Source organism: Oxyura jamaicensis, chromosome 1 (genome assembly GCF_011077185.1).
Source record: "Oxyura jamaicensis isolate SHBP4307 breed ruddy duck chromosome 1, BPBGC_Ojam_1.0, whole genome shotgun sequence".
In the NCBI taxonomy this organism is placed as follows: domain Eukaryota; kingdom Metazoa; phylum Chordata; class Aves; order Anseriformes; family Anatidae; genus Oxyura; species Oxyura jamaicensis.
In genome coordinates this window covers 81299695-81319404 of record NC_048893.1, presented here as the reverse complement: position 1 = coordinate 81319404, position 19710 = coordinate 81299695, and the positions used below count along the sequence as shown (strand labels likewise).

General features: G+C 44.2%; 2 protein-coding genes across 3 annotated transcripts in view; one reads left to right on the top strand and one right to left on the bottom strand.

Annotated features, from left to right (window-relative positions):
* The window catches only part of KPNA1 (karyopherin subunit alpha 1), a 55724-nt gene extending 55497 nt beyond the window's left edge, over window positions 1-227 (bottom strand). Inside the window, exon 1 of the mRNA XM_035314335.1 lies at window positions 75-227. The gene's annotated coding sequence lies outside the window, so the exon portion shown is untranslated. The remainder of the gene's footprint in view (window positions 1-74) is intronic.
* A 363-nt stretch (window positions 228-590) lies between these two features.
* On the top strand, window positions 591-16383 carry FBXO40 (F-box protein 40). Of its 2 annotated transcripts, XM_035314264.1 has the most exons (4): window positions 591-639; window positions 1950-2032; window positions 8299-10197; window positions 13146-16383. In XM_035314264.1, exons 2-4 carry the CDS (start codon window positions 2024-2026, stop codon window positions 13341-13343), a joined length of 2106 nt encoding a protein of 701 aa, XP_035170155.1. In that variant the 5' UTR covers window positions 591-639; window positions 1950-2023; the 3' UTR covers window positions 13344-16383. The 2 variants fall into 2 exon arrangements, with proteins under 2 accessions (XP_035170155.1, XP_035170148.1); XM_035314257.1 differs by lacking the exon at window positions 591-639 and having other exon boundaries at window positions 1873-2032.
* The last annotated feature ends 3327 nt before the right edge of the window (window positions 16384-19710 follow it).

The window sequence follows — 19710 nt, the reverse complement described above, 5'->3', positions numbered from 1 at the left end:
TCAGCACCGGGCCGGCCCCGCTCGGCGCCCGGCTGCCGCTGCCGGCCCGCTCCGGCGGCCCCTTCCCCTCCTACCTGCGGCCGGCGCGGCGCGGCCCGGCCCGGCCCGGCCCGGCGCTGGCTGCTGACGGGCCCGAGGCGCGAGAGCGCCGCTCCCTCTCTCCCTCCCTGCCTTCCCAGCGCTGGCTGGAGGCGGCAGTGCGCGTGCGCACGGCGAGCCGCGCAGCTTCCGGCCCCACCGCGAGGCGCTCTGGGAGGGGGAGGCCTTCCGGCGGGGCTGGGGCTGGTAGGCTCCGGGAAGACTACAGGTCCCGGCATGCAGCGCGGAGGGTGGAGGGGGCAGCCTCTGTGCTGCGCCGCCGCAGAAAGAGCGCACCGGGCACGCCGGGAGTTGTAGTCCGGCGAGTGGCGTTCCCACCCGCAGAGGGGAATACAGCGTCCAGGCAACAGCCGTCTGCGGCAGCGTTTGCCTCGCTAAATGACCGAGTAACGCGTTCTCCTCAGACAAGTCACATTGCTGCCCGCCAGTAAGCACGGCTGTGCTGCAGGGGGAGGGCTGGTGGCGGGCTGATGTTCCTGAGGTCTGCTGGGCCACATCAGCACGGGTAGCGCTGGCGGCAGAGATCTGCAAGTTCACCCGGTGGGTTGTGGTTTTTTTTTTCGGCGAGTATCGTTTCAGGTGGAGCTGAGCTAATACAAATGGTGTGCTGCAGGTAAAAAAACAAGAGATGAATTTCTGTCACCTTCCCAGTGAAATTAAGATAAAAGATAGCTTCATTTCCGGGAACAGCTGCTTCTAAAGCACTAAAGATTTGTAATTTGGGTTAATTCAGCTGGAGAATTTATTCCTAAATTAGCAGCAGAGGATTTTGAGAAGTAGATTAGTGTGAAAGTGAAGGGTGCGAGCAGTGTGTTTTTAAGCACAGTCTAAAAAGACAGTGACAACATTGAAGAGGTTGCTGTGGGTCAAGGCTGAAGAGTAATTGTGAACTAGGAGGTGAGGGGTTGAGGTGGAAGGGACAAACACATCGGCGACAGTGTGACTGGGTGAAATATGGCTTTAGACATATTCCTGCTGGCCCCCGTTTCCTGAGTGCAGTGGGATGATACAAAATGGTACCACAGTAATACAGCCCTTTCTAAAAAAGGCCACGGAGCCAGCCTGCTAACCGTATTTAGCACTACTAAATTACAGTTGGCACCAGCAAGCCTTGGTTGTCGCCTCCTGACATTTCGTTCAACCTAAAAATGAAAACACAGGTGCCTGCACTGTTTCAAACTATCAGCGTCACTGGGGTCTCACAGATAGGGAAAGAGAAAGATAAGGCAGAACAAAGAGCTTGCTGTGATTTAGGATCTCAGAGCTTCCACCACAGCAGCAAGGTGTTCCCCCACCGGGGAGAAGCAGCAACTCATCCGTCAGCACGAGCGGTTCTGGTTCAGCTCTTCTGTCCCAGGACAGGCAGCCCTGTGGCAAGGGCAGCCAGCTGGAAGCTGTGCCCTGAGGCGGGTCCTGCAAACCCATGGTGCAAAAACCCATCATCGCTGCGGGCGCCCACCGCTGCAGCGAGTGAAAGCAGGAGCAGGGGACGGACGCAGTGACAGCTGCAACAGCAGAAAGTACAGGCTGATGTGGGCACTGAGAGCAGAGGAGTCGTTAAAGATGAGAATGGCAGGAAGCTGATACAGGGCTCTGGGAAACACTCTGATCTTTTCCTCGTAACACCCAGGGCAGAGGGCAGGGTCAGTGCCGTCTCTTGCATCCCCTCCGTTAAGTATCACGCCAGTAGTGACAGTGTTAACAAATACAGTGGAAGAGACAGCTCTGAAAGCTGAGCTGCCCAGTCACATGCACAGGTTTTATTTTTAACATCCCCAAACTACTTGATGTTTCTACTTGGGCTTGCTCTGTGTCCTCTCATTCTCTCTTCTTTCTTTGCTTCTTGTTAGCCCTTACTCACCTCACTTCAACCCAGCCGAGCAAAACCAAGAGCGCAAGTGTTCGGTACAAACACAGGGACACTATGATTAAGGTAAGGCTTTGTAAATAGGGTTGGAGCCTTTATTGGTGAAAACTTGTGCAATGCAGTGGTTACTGTATCAAGCTATGAAAGCCAAAATGTCTTCAAAACAATCTTAGTAATCAGGATCAAGTAGAATAATCAGATACAAGATGTCTTTAAGTGATACCTGAGAACAGAGGCAGCTGGTAACTCTGAACGCTTCTGTGACAGGCTGCTCTAACAACAAAAACCCTCCGTAACATATTCAGTGGATTAGCCAGGGCTTGCAGCACTGTATCTGGGGTTTTGAAAAACTAAAATACTGACTCTAAAATGGGAACTTTGGTAGTATGATAGATAATAAATCAAAAATTCAATTTATGTAACTTTCAAGAAACTAAAAAAAAAATGTAAGACTTAAAATCCAGTGAGTTTTAAGATTTAGACTGCAAACTATTTTTATAGTCCAGGCTAAATAATACAGTGATGAAGTAAGAATTACAAGCATTACAGGTGCTGCTGTAACTTTGAGAGTTGTGGATGCGTAGCAGTTTTTATTCATGAATCTTCTAGCTTTTGTTTTTATGACTTAGATCTTAACCATGAGCACTCACATTCTTTGTACTGGGCATCTGGGTTCAGCTGGTTTTCTTTTGTTGTGCTTAAATCCATTCACTTGACTATCTCAAGAAGTTTTCAGAAAAGTATGTTAATGAGATTGTTACCAGGGAACAAAATAGAACCTGAGCCCAAAACAAAAGAGTTTTGTTTTGTTTTGTTTTTCTCAAGCTTCAACTGAACTGTAACCTGTTATTTTAAGGCACTTGGTGAGCTCAAATCATAAACACAGGTATTGATGCACAGTGAGAGTTTGCCTAACTGTGTCCCTCCCAAGGACAGTCCTTCACACGCGCTGCAGAGTGGGTGCCTGTCACAGTCTCTTCGTTTCCCACTCCACTCCCCAGCCCCTGCTGCTCTGCTGTGCTGCCCAGTGTCACACATGAACCCAGGGGACCATGTCAGCACGATTTTTTTGGTGGGTTTTGAGCTGTGACTATGTTGTTCCAGGTAGGGAGGAGCAAGAAATATTGCTGATCTGGTGCTCATACAGGCAAGTGCTGCGTGAGGTTTCTACCAGCAGTGCCCTGTGTTACCTGTGCCTCATTACTCTCAACCCTCCCCTGCTCCTCTCTCAGCGGCGCTGGTGCATTTGGATGGATAGAAATGGCCTGAGTGAGTTTCTGTGCCTCTTCACTGCATGCATGCAGCACAGATTTACCGGGAGAAGGGAAGACTGGTGATGTGACAGCTTATCTTTTGCTCCATGGTCCTGCGTGCCAGGTTTTGGGAGCTGAAGGGAAGCTGATGTGCTGTTGCAGGAGCCTGAGAAGCATGCATCATCTGGAAGAAAAGCAGGGAACTGAAGTCTCTGCCTGACTGATGCACTATGTCGTAGACCTACTCTGTCCCTGTCATTTTAAAGTATATTTCTTTGTATAAAGCAAACCCATTCAGCAGCTCCAAACTAGTGGTTATTACCCCAAAACGTCACAGCCTCAGTCAGCTGGTCCCCAGCTGAAAAGGAAAGGGAATAACTCCCTAATTGTCACTTGTCCTTCCATCTTTGGGCTAATCTAACGGGACAGTTGTCTCATGGAACACCTTTTCCCTCTTCATCTGTTATACCAGGGATTTGAGGTTCATGAGAAGGATTGCCCTGGTATCAAAGTGCCCCTGTAAAATCAGTATGAACTTGTTCAAGGGTTAAGACTCCAGGCAACTATGCCTTGCACGCACTTGGTAGAAGTTTGTTAGTGTTACTGATAATGATTTAATCTCCACTTTTTATTCTCCCTTTGCACTTACCCTGAGCTGTGCCATGTTCACTACCGGGCTCATCCGAAGCCTGTCTGGCAATGTGCACGTACGATCAGCCTGAATGGCAATTGCAGAGCAAGCGTGCCATGCAGGACAGTGACCTGGCTGCGAAGATGTGGGGCGTCGCTCATTTAGAGGTCACTGTGACTCCAGATGGTGACATTCTCAGATCTGCTTTTTATTTTGTAACGAAGGGCAGGATGCTAGAAAACTTAGTCTCCTAGGAATCACATACACATGCAGTTTCCACTGGCATCGTGTTTTCTTCCTCGGCTCCCAGAAATAAACATGTCTGTGTTGTGACTGGAGACCCAAGCCTGATTTCTTGCTGAGGTTGTTCAGGTTGTGGTGACTGAGGAGGTGCATTGCACACAAAGAGAAGAAAATCTCTAGTTCAGGGAGGCTTGGACGTTCTAGAAAACGTGATTCTCTTGCTGCCTCTGCCAGGCAAGTGAGACATCAGAACCTGGGAATCCCCAGGCTTTTCTTTTGTTTAATTTACATAAATTATTATATTTAATTATATTTGTTTTTGTCTTCCTATACTCTAATTCTACATCTGTCAGACAGAAGTACCAATGTCTTTTAACCTCAAGGGCACCTCTAGTACTGCAAAGACAAATTCATTATCGCTTGAGAACCACTCCGATACTACGATAGTAAATATATTGAAAAACCCTGTAAGGAAATTTGTAACTCTGCATTCACCCCACAATTTAAGTATTATGCTGAAAACAAGATAAACGCTGTATATTGGGTAGCAGGGATTAAAAGAAATAACAAATAACTGCGATCTGCCCTACATACCTCACATTCATTTAAAATATTTTTTGTTGTAATAGTATATGTAACTTTAACATTCTTGGCTCCAGCATTTGGATGAAAACTTTCCAGAGATTTTTAAGAGATGCTTATCATGTTGTAAATCTTAGAAAGATTGTTTTGTGTTCGTTGGTAATCAGATCTCAGAGGCAGTCTGCAAGATAATTGTCTGGGGTTTCTGGTGGCCTTTTTTAATGGTTTCTTAAAATGGGAGGCATCCCTTGAATCTGCAAGAAGAGTTCAGATATGATGTGTAATTTTAGTATGTCATATTATCAGTCACCTACACAGAACAAATACCAAGTAGGGAAACAGTTGTATTGTTTTAGCTCAATAACTGCAACTAAATTCAATATGCGTTTACTGAAAATAAATTACAATTGATATATAAACTATAAGTTATTGTCACTGAACAGATCTACTTCAGACACAGACATATCTGTAGTTTAAAAGGCGGCTGTATATTTTTAAACCTTACTTGATTTGCTGTCATGACAGTCTAAAAATAAAGATTTACCAAAGTGGACAGACTGTGGATGGGAGTTTTCATCCTTTCATTCCACAGCACCTTAAACGTGATTTAAATAAAAAATTCTGTTCTAATTTTTTTTAACTCAGCCCTTAAAAATATTGCAAGTTGCAGCAAAACAAGATGTATGTAGGTTTAGAGAAGTGTTTCATTACCTGACATACCTGTGTGTTATCTGCTCTGGATGTTAATGTATCATTTACCGAGGTAAGAAATTGTAAATTTTCTGTTAAGTGTTTTGAAAAGCTGTCGTAGTTTGTGTATTGACAATGACATCAACAACTAAGAGATGGAGCTAATGATCAGATAAAATGCAGAGCTCATGATTATTGTCTTGCAAGGACAGAAGCATTCAAACCCTAATATATATCAGAAAAAATCTCTCTCCCTTCTCCCTGTCTTCTAGCTTCACAGATCTAACAATTAGAAGAGAGAGAAAAACATATATATATATATATTTTTTTTTTTCTGACAGAACTGTGTGTACAAGTTAGAGATGGGGTAAAATGAACTAAAAATGGCAAATCTGAGTAATCATGAAGACTGATTCTAGATCTGAATGCTGTGATGTGGTCATTGTTCACAAAAAAAACATACATTTTCTTTTTCTACATGTGATTCTAGTGTGGTTGTGTGAAAGCAGGCTCTTCTCCAGAAACTTTGCAATCAGCCCTTTCTGTGTTTTTGGAGAACCGTAAGGCCTGCGCCTCTGATGTGTTCTTATAAATTTATCATTTATTTCTCTCTAATAGCTAGTTTTGCAGTGGAAAGTATTGTTCATACATTCATGTTTTTGTTTCAATGTAATGTACCCAGCCTTCCTCTGACCTTATGCGAGTCATAGCTGGGACTATTTTTAGAGATTATATTTGCAGCAAAATGCTACAAGAATGACAGTAGCAAGGATGCTGCCAACGTGAAATAAATCCATCTGCATCTCTTTCCTCCCTGAGCTGCATAAATGTAGATGTCACTAAACAGCCTAAAGCAGGATGGATGCCGTCCTAAATGACATTTGTTTAGGGGCTGAATCTGTCTGGGGCCATGCTGACCAGCATTGTGGTGTCACCCCTGGGCAGAACCCCGTGCTTCCCAAGAGAAGCAGGGAATGTTATTATGAATGGTCGTGAAATACTGCTTTTCTGCATTGCTGTCCTCAGCTCTTTCCAAAGAGCTTCTCTTCGTTTGTGCAAACAAAGGTGCAGGCAGCTGAGCTGTATACTTCAGTGGAATAGGGTTGGTTCAGTAAGGGGATTTAAACAGGTTTTGGTCAGTGTTGGAGGCTGCGATAGATGGAAAGGAACTGTGTTGAGCTCTGGTAGGTCGTGCTGCATAGAAAGCGTGGTGGGAAGATCTATCAAAAAGCTTTTTCTCATTTTCATGGGGAAAAAAAAAAAAAATGCTAACCATAACCACCCTTTACAGCAAAGAGCAGAAAGCCTGGAGTTTTCTACTTGCAGCAGCTATTCTTTGGGCTAAGTTACTGCTACCAGATCAAGTTATCCAGGGAGGTAGCTCCAGGTAGTACAAGAACTGGGCAGCTTCTAGGTCTCCAGTACAGCAACAGGACGCTGAGAGCATATGAAGGGAAAAGTCCTGTGGATCCACAGAAGGTCCCACATGGTCCCCTGAAACAAGGTTCACCTCTTACGAGCATTGTAGAAGAACAGTGCAGGGCTGGATGGAGCACTGGTCTGACACAGACTGTCATTTCTTATGTTCTTTTTATGTTCTTTTTTTTTTTTATGACAAAAGAAGACATGCCTCATGCTAATGACCATCTCTATTTAATTGCTGCCAAACTCTGTGCTTCTGTTTTCCCATTTTTATGGAGGAGTAATACCCACTGCTGGGAATTTTTGCATGGGTGGGGATATTATAAGCAAGGGGCACTGATAACTTTTGGAAACAGGCCTCATAAGTGTATTATTTGCAGCTAATTAAAGTGATTTAATTGATTTACTGGGGAAGAGTGGAAAACACAATAATGAAACCAAAGCAGAAGAGTGATTCATTCTGACACAAAGCTAGTAATCTGGCAGTGATATCTTTTTATGTAAGGGTCTCCATACTCTATATTCTTGTACTTCTGCTTTTTGCTGTTGGACCTCAGGAAAATAGTATGCCCTTTTGATTTCAACATTTTTAGGGAGAGAAAAACAAAATATATCTATTTTTTTGAAACCACATTAATATGGGAGTGTGAGAACTGAAATGCATTCTTCCTTAAGAAAACATTTAGCCTTTTTATATGATAAGGCTGGCTGAAATTTCTGAGACATTTGTTTTGGCATCCTCAACTTGTTCTTTTCATCCAGTCTGTGAGTTGCAAAACATTAAATTAATGGACCTGCCAGGTGGCAGCTGAATTTATGAAATGGAGACTGGTTTTGTTTATTTCTGTTCTTGTTGCCTGGGACCTTTCCCTGTTTTCTGGTCCCCTGTGGCACCACTAACACCTTCCTAAACTGAATCTAAAATATGATCACCTCAGGATCACCTATCCAGTTCTGGGTCGTGTTTGACACTGATCTGTAAGTATGTAGGATGAACTAAAAAAATGTAGGGCAGTTGCAACTGGTTCATTTGTGACCATTCATGTCCATGGTGGGGTGACAAAGGTATGACAAGACGTGGGCCAAATGACCAGCTAATTTTTCTAGGGAGGAAAAAAAAAATGTCACTTTTCCCACTCAAATCATATCAAGGAAGTGGGGGAGCTCCCTCTCTATGCCTGTGGCAGTCTTGATTTCAGCAGTATACAATGGACAGGATCAGCGTAAATATTGAGACAGAAAACAGGTCGTTCTCAAACCTTTGCTGCCTCTGCTGGGCTAAGAGTGCTCTTTAGCACTGAGACCTCACGGATAGCCATGCTGCTATCAGGGCAGACTGTACTGTGGGGATCAGTGCTCATCAGAGCTGTGAGTCATTTACCCACAGCCTTATTCCTGCTAGGAGTGCATGTGAGCATCTAACTCACAGAAAACAGGCATGGGCACGGGCACTGGAGGTCTGTGTCCTTTCTTGCCCTCCAGGCAGTAACTCTTGTCTTTTCTACGTCCAGCACAGGGCTCAGAAAACTCCCCCTGGGCAGCACAGGCACTGTGAGAAATGCTTCAGCCGGCACTGCCGCGCGCCGATCGAGCCCTCCGTCTCCTGCATGGTGATCAGCTGCCGCTTTCACTGCGGAGCCACCTTCCACATGTGCAAGGAGGAGGAGCACCAACTGCTCTGCCCCTTGGAGCAGGTGCCCTGCCTCAACTCAGACTATGGCTGTCCTTTTTCCATGGCCCGCTTTAAGCTGGCAAAGCACCTGCAGGTCTGTCCAGCCAGCGTTGTCTGCTGCTCGATGGAGTGGAATCGCTGGCCAAACGTGGATTCAGACACCACCCTCCACAAGAACATTATGAAGGAGACCTTGAGTGAGGAGTGTCTGGACACGGCGTTGGCACTCAGAGACCAGAAGATACTTTTCAGGAGTTTGAGAGTAGCCGACTTGTTTCCAGAGTGGAGGAAAAAGGATGAGGTGGAAGAGCTAATGGATGAAGCCATGGGTGGGGAAGAAGGTGCTGTGGGAGGATTGGCCTGCAGTTCCCAAGAGGGCAATGACCAGGCATCTGAGCTCAGCCAACGTGAGCGTGAAGATTTGGCAAAGGACAAGGAAGGAATGGATCTGGGGAGTTACAAAACCTGGGAGAACATTTTCAGCAAAGAGCTCTTGGCTTGCAAGGTAACGGGCTCAGCAGCTGGCACGGGAAAAAATATGGAGGAGGCTTCCAAGAAAACAGCATCAGGACCTTGTGCTGCCAGCTCTGCAGAGAAGGCAAAGGAAACGCCTGGTAATGCAGAAGAAGGAAAAGACCAAAAGTCTGAACAAGTAACTCCAAATAAAGAAATGACAGGGCTGGCTCCTTGGCAAGAAGGGGTCCTGGAGAGGCTGAAGAAAGAAGTTGGTGTAGCCGATTACAACATGTATCTGGTACATCATGGGGGAATGCTCATCCGCTTTGGCCAGCTAGCTGCTTGCACTCCGAAAGAAAAAGACTTTGTGTATGGGAACTTGGAAGCTCAGGAGGTGAAGACTGTCTACACCTTCAAAGTGCCAGTTAGTTACTGTGGCAAAAGAGCACGACTAGGAGATGCACTGGGACACAAGATGCCAACTTCAGACAAGTCGGTGGATACCTCGGAATTGGGAATAAGCCCAGAAGAACTGCCTACGGCAAATATAGTTAAAGCCACACTGCTGTGTGCATTGGAAAAAGAACTGAAAGGGCATGAGATCTCCGAAGCAAGGGGTATCGATGGACTGTTTGTGGACTTTGCAACACAGACTTACAGCTTTCCTCTGGAGCCTTTCTCCTCCAATGCTGTTCTAGCAGATGTTCTGGATGAAAAAAGCCAACCAGAACTCCACGTGGAACTGTACACTGAATGTGTAACCAGAAGACACAACAAAAGCAGTTCAGCTTTCACATTCACTTGCAGTCATTTCTTCAGGAGGGACGAGTTTGCATCCCACTTCAAGAATGTGCATGCTGATATCCAGTCATGTCTGGATGGATGGTTTCAGCATCGCTGTCCGCTGGCCTACTTGGGATGTACTTTTGTTCAAAATCACTTCCGCCCTGATGGACATAAGGCCAAGGTTATATACAGCAAGCCTCTCAAGACATTTGCTATTAAACCAGAGGTTGACACCCTCCTTGCTGAGTCAGGGAAATGCAGTTACACAGTGGACAATCGAGGGAGAAACAAGGATTTGCTGAGCAGCCTCCCACTGGAAGTGCTGAAGTACATTGCTGGGTTCCTGGACAGCTTCAGTTTATCTCAGCTATCACAAGTGTCAGTGCTGATGCGGGACATCTGTGCCACTCTGCTTCAAGAGAGGGGAATGGTCCTGCTGGTCTGGGAGAAAAAAAGATATTCCCATGGTGGTACTTCATGGAAAGCTCGCAGAAAGGCAAGTGACTGCAACACTGGGGAAAGGACAGCCACGGGGTATCACCAGATAACACACAAGCATAGCGAGTGATGTTGCATATAAGCATGTAGATAGGGGGAAGGTTCATGAGGTTATGAATTTGCAGCCCAATGTGTTCTGGGTGGTCAGTGCTACAGAGTATAGTACATCTAGCAAAGGCAGGAAGGTGTAAATGGGTATCTACTTACTAGCTGCAGGTCCCCCCCCAAGCTTGTCTTGAGTAACCTGTTTGCATTTGCACCAGATTTAGGCCCTAGGAACTGAGAATTCCTGGTACTTAAAGGTCACATACAGAGTTTTAAAGAACCTGCAGTTCATCCTTTTGTTTTTATGCTTTACAAGCTGATACAAGAGTACTTTGAAGGGTAAAGAACGAGATGTGACTGTGAAAGGAGCTCAGGCATTCACATCAATCCCACAGGGATTAGTTTAAAACCATTACCCCTTGCTTGATCACTACACTCTGTGACAGAGTCCCTCGTCAGCTTTCCTGTAGGCTCCCTTTAGGTACTAGAAGGCTGCTATAAGGTCTTTCCAGAGCCTTCTCTTCTCTGGACTGAACATCCCCAGCTCCCTCAGCACGTCTTCATAGTAGAGGTGCTCCAGCCCTCTGATCATCTTCGTGGCCCTCCTCCGGACCCCCCCAAACGCTTGCACATTCCTCTTGTGCTGGGAGCCCCAGAGTTGAAGGCAACACTCCAGGTGGAGTCTCACAAGAGCAAAGTAAAGGGGGAGAATCACCTCCCTTGACCTGCTGGCCACATTTCCTTTGATGCAGCCCAGGGTATCATTGGCTTTCTGGGCTGCAAGTGCACATTGCCAGCTCATGATCAGTTTTTCATCCACTGATACCCCCAAGCCTTCCTCCACATGGCTGCTCTCCACCCAGCCTGTATTTGTGCTTGGGATTGCTCCAACCCAGTTGCAGGGCCTTGCACGTGGCCTTGCTGAACTCAATGAGGTTCACCCAGGCCCAACTCTCAGATCTGTCCAGATCCCTCTGGATGGCATCCTGTCCCTCCAGGATGTCAAACGCACCACACAGCTTGGTGTCATCAACAAAGTTGCTGAGGGTGCACTCAATCCCACTGCCCATGTCACCAACAAAGATGTTAAACAGCACCAGTCCCAGTATTGACCCCTGAGGAACACCACTCATTACTGATCTTCACCTGGACATCGAGCCATTGACAGCAACTCTGTAGATACGACCAAATCCAGACAATTCCTTACTCACTAAGCAGTTGATCCATCAAATTCATGTCTCTCCAATTTAGAGAAAAGATTGCGTGGGACTGTGTCAAATGCTTTGCACAAGCCCAGGTAGATAATGTCAGTTTTCATGATTCATAGTTCATAAGATTGTCATGAATGTTTGACTTAGGATGTGAGCACCTGGGAGAACAGCATAGGCAGAAGCCTTTTTCTGCAAAGCTGGTGTCCCACTGTTTGTGGCATTGGAAAATTATCTTCCTTATGGGCTGCTTGGGCAGTCAGAATGAAATATGTAAATACAGCTCAGTTTAAGTCCTAGCTGAAAAAATAGATTTCTATCTGTTAGCCTTACAGCTGTTCTAACATAAAGCTGGTTGAAATAATAACATCAGAGGTTCCTGTATGACCAAGCAGACAAGAGAGAGGTCTGGGAACAAATACAGAGATCCAAGGAAGGCTGGTAAAAATTATCTGAGGACCTGGCTTTCAAGTAGACCCCTAAAAATCTCCACCTGCAGATATTACCAAATGGAAGTTTATGACAATTAATCTTTATTAAGAGAAGCCATGAAGTGGAGTGAATTTGAGATCTGTGCAACAAGTACAGTGGCTACAAGCTGAATTAGCCAAATCCAAACAGGAGTTAGCCACTGAGACCGTTTACTGGAGGATGAAGCTTCCTGTAGCATAAGGAGGAAATTCCGCCTGGGCTAACTAACTCCAGTTCCAACTAACTCCAGTTACTGTTGCACAACTTCAAACCAGCAGCTTTGAACTTAAAGGTTGTCTATCCCCTTTCTTGTCAGCTCTCTGTACTGACCACACAGAAATCTTGTATTCAGTGCACAGATTCTGCTTGAAAACATCCCATTTGTAATTAATCTGAATTTATTGTCTACTTTGTATGATAGCCATGATTATATAGAAATAGGACAGGCTTAGGTAATCTTAGGTGCAGCACATCCACATACTGTCCTTCTACAGGAAGAAACACTTCTAAACTATGACTTTAAAAATTCATTAGATTTAATGGCATACGGGAAATATTCAAGTGACTTATCCACAGTCTTATCACTACATGGTGGTGTATCAGTAAATGACACATGGTATCACTGCTAACAGCATCAGAAAAATTTAACTGCACGTTTCTGGTTTTTACAAGCTTGTAACTCTTTTAGAAATAACCTTAACCTTAGATTTTTCCAGGCTTGTTCTGGGGTGGGGTGAGGAACAGCAGTGTTATAATGTTCCTTCCTTTGAAGTTACTGAGAAACACTTTGGAAGGTCTTTATGAAGTCAGGTTTCTTTGAGACACGTATCACACAAGCATCCCGTAGTCACTCTGCCTTATAGTTATCACTGGATACACCTATAGGCACCTTGGACCCCACCTCATATGTGATGTTGTGGTAGCCAGGTGTCCTGGGTTTCCTCATGCCCAGCTCTAGATTGGCACCAAAAACTGTGTTTTACAGTTAAAAATGGCAGGTGATGACTAAAGCAGCGAAAACAACAAGTGTGAGGTACATAACAATACAGACTACACTTATACTTGTTGTGCAGCCCTGCGTGGTCTGGTTTTCACTAACCGGCACAAGTAATGCATACCCACTACAAACATATATAGTTGTTTTTTCTAAACCCTCTGCTGTTTTTACTAACATGCCGGTTTTCACTCCCCAATTTCTCTCTCCTTCCCCATCGCCACCCAGACTTGGCAGTTCAGCAGCCTCTTCTCCCGAGTTAGCAGGTGGCAGCACAGCGAGGTGGCGTGCATGTCAGAGCACCTGAAGAAGTGCCCGTTCTACGAAGTGGAGCACAAGACAGACCCTGTGCTGCTGACCGGCATGTGCGAGGCTCGAGAGCCCGTTCAAAAGACTTTGGTTTCCACCTTCAGGCGCAAGGTCTGAGCAACCAGCTTCTCCTCTGACCTGCTCCTTTCAGTGCCCTTTAAAAGAAGATCTGGGAAGCTGGATGTAAAGGCAGTTGCTTCTAACTCTCATTTGGAAGGACAAAACTGGCATCTCCCCAGCTGCACTTGGAACATCCTGCTTCTTTTTTTTTTTTTCCTCCCTGCATTATTTTAATAGTTAAAACTTCATCCAAAGAGTTCTGGCACGCTGCTCACTGATGTCTTGTGCTTTCTGTTTATTCTTCTGTTCTCTGCACCCTGAAGAAAGCAGTAAGGATATTGTTTGAACATAGCATCTTTGCATCCTCGAAGACAGGCTGCTGCACCTAACTCCATGTCCCTGAGAGAAGCAAGAGCAGCTAGTACACCTAGCTTGAATATATAAAAAACTTCTTAATTGTGGCTGGAAAGCTGAGCTCTGGGAGCGCAGACAGATGCCCTCTCACCTGGCAGACCTAAAGATTTCTAATGTCTCTGGGGACATGGGCAAGGAAAGACATCCCCAAAATTGCACTCAATTAATTAAAACTCCAGTGAAGACTCAGGATAGCACCACACAACCACAAGCCATCCTTTAGGCAACACAAGCTTAAAGCTGAGCTCGTGGCAACGTCAAAACCAAACCAAAGCAAATAAACTTGCTTTGTTGGAAATAACCAGGCAGCAAACCTGGTTGTTTAGGGGCTCAATTGATTTTTACATTTTTCAGTTAATGATTTTTTGTGTGTTCTGTTTTAAAGCCATTAAAGCCATCAAAAATACTTGAAGACACTTTCAGAATGCCTCAGCTACTCAGTTTTGCAACTATAAATTGCAAATTGTAATCATAAACAATTTGTCAAAGAAAGTTGTTTTATTTTCTGTAGAAGAAAAGATGTTCAGCAACCCATTCATCAATGGTGTGAATAATGTTTGCTTCAATTAAATGATCTGGAGTATAAAGATTTTTTTTTCTTATAGGGCAGAAAAGTGATTAGGATTTGGTTGACTTTTTTAATAAGTACACTAATTTAAAAATAAAATGTGTTTGTTTAGACAACAAATGAGGCTGGTGAGGTGAAAATGGGCATTGATGAATGGAGATATGCTGCACTTGTGAATTCCTGGTTTTGATGCAGATGCAGGATAAGGCTGGCCACACAAAGAGCCTTCTCTTATTGATGGATGCTGCCATTCATAATTGCTGATGAACCTGAGCTGGGCGCTGCGTACTGAAGGCATGAGCTGCACTGTACTTGCAGCTCAAATGGTCTCCTTGAGATTTTACCATATAAGGATGATTTCTTCACCAGAAACATGCCCTCAGGATAACATAATCTGAGCTGTGGGGATGGTGGGTTGGTCCTGACATCAGGAGCAAGAGTAGCAGTAGTGACAGATTCTTATTTTTTATTTTTAAATCCATTTTCTTCCTTTAGAGATCTTTTTTAGGAAGGTTCATCATGCTTCACCCATAAACCTGTCTGCACAGGTGTCCTGTGGAAAATACAAGTAGCACCCCAATTTTATGCAACAGAAGCAAACGCAGGGGATGTGAGCTGGGCCAAGTGCAGCTAAAGTCAGATGCTCTGTTCCTTTGCCTTGTGCCTTAACCACCTTGCAAAAGCAAACTGGCCATCCTTTAAAGTTGCTTACAAAAATACACCTGTCCTCAAATCATCCATGATACTCATCCTGTCTTCAAAACCCATGAAACAGGTCACCCAGTATTATTGCTCTCTGTTTTAAGCAGGCAAGTTGTCAGAGCTGAGAACACGCAGTTATCCAGCTTTCTTGGCTGCCATTGCGTCCTCCTCCTCCTCCACGTGTCATGTGCCTCATCTTGAAAGAAGCTGAGCACCAAACTGTAGACCACAGCTGTCCAAGAATCAGGTGCCAGCATCTATGCTTGGTGCTTAAAAATAGAGGCAGTCAAAATTATGGACAGTTTGGAGAGGAAAAAAAAAAAAAAAAAAGAAAGAAAGAAAAAGACCCTTAAATGATAGCACCTGAGAGTAAGTCAGTGTTCATGGCTGGTATAAGAGACCACTAAAAAGTTAGTCCAACCTATGAACCATCTGATCAGCCACTTAGCTTCCATGGTATAGTGGTTTATGGTAGGTGTGAATCAGGCTCATTTCACCTCCAGCATTGCTGCTATTCTGGTTCTGGCCTACTTCTGTCATTGCCAGCGGGTTTTGTTCTTTTATCTCCCTTTTCCTGGAGATCTCATGATTTAAATTCCAGCCTCGCTGCCACTGGCCTTGCTTCTTCCCTAGCCACGAGGTGCCAGCATCAGGTACAGAGGATGCAACCTCAGCCAATGTGAGATAGCTAAAGGTGTGGGTTAGAGATAGGGATGCTGCAACTTCTGCCTCTTGGGGTATAGATACAACATCTAGGAAACTAGATATGGATCATTTTCTTTCTAGTACTACTACAGGATACACTGGAGACACACAAGGTGTTAATTCACAGAGAAACAGACAAATTCGCCCCCATGAATACACATGTATATTTCTGTAAGCAGTAAATTTGATTGAGTCGACAAGATTCATTTACAATCTTGCCTTAAGCATATATGGTGCAAGCTGAAATCCACAGTGATCTCCAGGTTAGCCTGGTTAATCCAACCCTAGGAGAGGGAAGACAGAACAAGGAGGTGGAGGTCACTTCCAGAACAGCAAGTACCCACCTAGCAAATGCCAGCTGGTAACCACTTCATACTTTACCTCTCATTTAACACGGGAGGAGAGCTGTGGGCTGGTGTCAGATGCAGTCTGTTTAATCAGAGGAGGCATGCCAAACTAGCTCAGTGTTGATGGTCCCACTCATTAGCAGAGTCAGCAGAAGCTTTTGGGGAGCTGCAAGGAACAGAATTTGCCTGAGCATTGCGTGAGCATAATGCTGGCTTAGTGTAAAAAGAGAGGCTATGGTTTGGATTCAGCAAGTCCTTAGGCTCCTAACTTAAGCTTGTAGCTTGACTGATGGAAAGTTCAGATAAATAAGGCTGACAGATTTTGTGGTGTTTCCTCTCGTTGGAAGAATTGGAACTGAAATGATGGCACCGTGGATAACAGAGAGGTCAGAGCAGGGCAAGAGAATGGGAAGACTGGAAAGAAGAAAGGTAAGGGGTTTGGACAGAGGACAGCTGACTAAATATGGGTGTCATGGGGAGAGGCAAACGGAGAAAGGTAAAAGGGCACAGGAATGGAGGGAAGAGGGATGTGGAAGAGGTGATGGGACTTCAAATACGCTAGGAGGAAATGTCTGAATTCAAGAGATGCTAGGAGGATAGGGGTGATATTTAGAGCAGCAGAGACCTATGGGGATATTAAGAGAAACAGAGAGATTCTTTTATATTATTTGGTTTCTGCTGACAAAGTAAGATGAGCCTGGTGAACTCAGTGAACTGCAGACTCTATTTTGAATTGTAATTTTTACAGTGAACCTCACTGTGGCACAACCTCTTTTCTGGGTTAGAATATTCAGTATTGTTGAAACAAGCTGAGAGGCCACTGTGAAATCACAAAGATTTCACACACACACACGAAATAATTTTCAAAATGATTTTTTCACAAAAAAATCATTTTTCATTTTCCACAAAAAAAAAAAAAAATCATTTCATGAAATCGCCAGTTTTGACATTCCTGCGCACTCATCATTTGCTGCCAACAGCAGATTTTTCTGGATAAATGCTTCTCCTTGGAGAAGGGTCTGGAAGCTCCCTATCAGTGTTATACATTAACATGGGATGGTATTTCTTCAGGGGTGAAAGGGTAGGTTACCTACTGACACATAAATTCAGGCTGGACTAAGAAATTACCAGGCCTCTATTTCCCAGAACCATCTGAACCCAGATAAGGTGAAGTTTACCTGAGCAATGTTTGTTATTTTGCAGAACTGTGTAACTCCTTGTTGCTTTCTTAAGAATAAAAAATGTTATGATTAAAAATGCATCAAAATCTATGTCTTATTTCGTTTTCATAGTTTCATCACAGCCACATTTGCTTTGGTTTCTAATGAGATTTAGTTCCTGTACCCTCATATTCATTACTTTCATCTGCTCCATTCAGTATAATTTTCCTGGTTAAAGACTAAGGCTACGTATCAGCAACAAGTATTTTTATTCTTGACCCCATCCTCTTTGCATAGGCACTTTATCCTTCCTGGTTAAGTTATTCACTTGTATGAAAAACTTTCTCTTCTAAAAATTAATTTTCCAGATTAACATCACATTGTGTCTACAAACACTTGAAGAAGAATTTTCTTTGACAACCTATCTCCTTATTCATCACTTATATTCAATAACATTGTGACTGTTGATCCTGGTAGCCACAAAGAGCTTTTTTTTCCCTCCAGGGGTGCAATTTCCATGACCGCGGTGCATCCCTCACAGCCATTCTGGGCTTCTTTCACATCCAGCTCCCTCACTGCTATTAGTCCACTTCAAAGACTTCTCTCATTTCCTTTATTTGTTTGTTTGTTTGTTTCCCTTTTGAAGCAAAACCTCCAAGCACTGTACAGATCTAATTTTACTCAGCTTCCTGCTTCATTTATATGTAAGCAAATTATGATCACGTGCTCCAAATTTATTTTTAATGACCACCTGCTCTATGACTTAACTGCTATGTACATCAAACAAATCTTTTGTTGGCTCAGTGACTGTTCTGTGAAGGAATTTGTTCTGTCATGTTGAGACTTATAGGCCTAAGCACCACTATGATTATCAGAGATTATTCTCCAGTCATTAAATGTGAAATTAGTTTCCCATGGTAGCATAGCTCCTACTGGGATTTATCACCCAGTATTAGCACTCCCCCTGCATATCCAGTTATGAACTGGAGTGGTTCACAGTTGTCTCTGAGCTGCATAAAATAATAATAATAATAATAAATTCATCAGTTTCACCTAATGCACTATTTTTGTTCTTCATTCCTATCAGTCTGAACAGCAGGGTATTTTAATACCAGGGATGACTGGTATTCTACCATATTTCTGTTACTTGCAGGATATCTATTTTCCACCCCATATTAGTTGTTCATGTTTATTTCATACAAATATCTGGAAGGGAGTTAAAAACATAATGGAACCAAAGGCTCCCTAACAGCTAATATTAAAAAAAAAAAAAAAAAAAAAAAAGGGTGGGGGGAGGGCAATAGGCAATAGCAGCAAGCTGAAGCATGGGGAGGTTCTATCTCAGTGCCCTCTGGTCTCACCCCCTTCCCAGGGCTGAACTCGATATCCCTTTGGCTGCCTGCCCTGTCTGCTGTGATTCTCTTACCACAATTACTATATTCTTCCCCTTGTTGTCTACACTTCTGCCCATTGATACCTCTTTATCTGTCATGATACACCTATTCAACTGTTTTTTGTATTCCTGTGTACAAAAATAAGTACACTGCTCTCTCCCAGCAGTTGCATCATCATCAAAGAGATCTTTTGCATGTGATACATATACTGTAAAATTATACTTACTAGCTAGCTCAGTAAGCTGCACAACATTTTACTGGAGCTGTTTCCTTTAGCCAGGCCAATCCAGCATGCAGTGTGTTGCAGCTTTGGAGACTGGAAAAGAGTTCCAGCTTCTGCAGACCTCTGGAAGGATTTGATTACACAGCTGTCAGGAGTGACTTGCTGCTCTGGAGGACAAACTTTGTCACAACTGCTGTGTTCAAGCCACTCTACAGGCAGTAAGCCACAACTCGTTTCACAGACACAACTTCCCCCAGCTCCTGTGCATAAAAAGCTATCAGCCAAATCAGCTCCTTTAAGCTTGACATGCAGTTTTGGCCCCACTGGTACAGCAGGGAGAATTAATATTCCCTGTGAGGCTTTTCTAAGGGGGACTGGAGTGGTTAATTAGGACGAGATGGTGATGCAAGGGATAAGTGCGTATCAATAATTAATTGGAACAAACTGGGGTTGTTTCACTGCTGAGCAGGTGTCTGTCAAGGACAAATCCTGCTTGGGCTGGGCTTCAGGAAGTTGTATTCGAAGAGATGGAGAGATTACTACCACATTTGCTGCGCATGCGTATGCATGCTTATAGCAGGCCACAGCAGGGCTAGGTTGTATTACTGCAGGGCTTGAAAGACAGAAGACAGGAACAGACCACCAGAGGAAAAAAAAATGACATTTTCTCTCAGAAAATCTGAAAGATGTGAAAAAAGGCAGTAGTTAAATTGCCATCAGAGCTCATCCATTCTCTCTCTAACAGCTGTGCTCAGGCTTGTTTTTTTTCCATGATGTTTTTTTCCCATGAAGCAAGGGCTGACTTGGCAGCTTGCAGCTCCACAGCCACCGAGCAAAACAGCTCCCGTGTGCTTCATGGCAGTTAGGGAAGGATCCACATGAAAAAAAAAAAAAAAAAAAAAAAAAAAAAA

Coding starts and splice junctions, on each gene's coding strand:
- FBXO40 (XM_035314264.1), top strand. Junction 10,198..13,145: donor CATGGAAAGCTCGCAGAAAG/GCAAGTGACTGC, acceptor ATCGCCACCCAG/ACTTGGCAGTTCAGCAGCCT.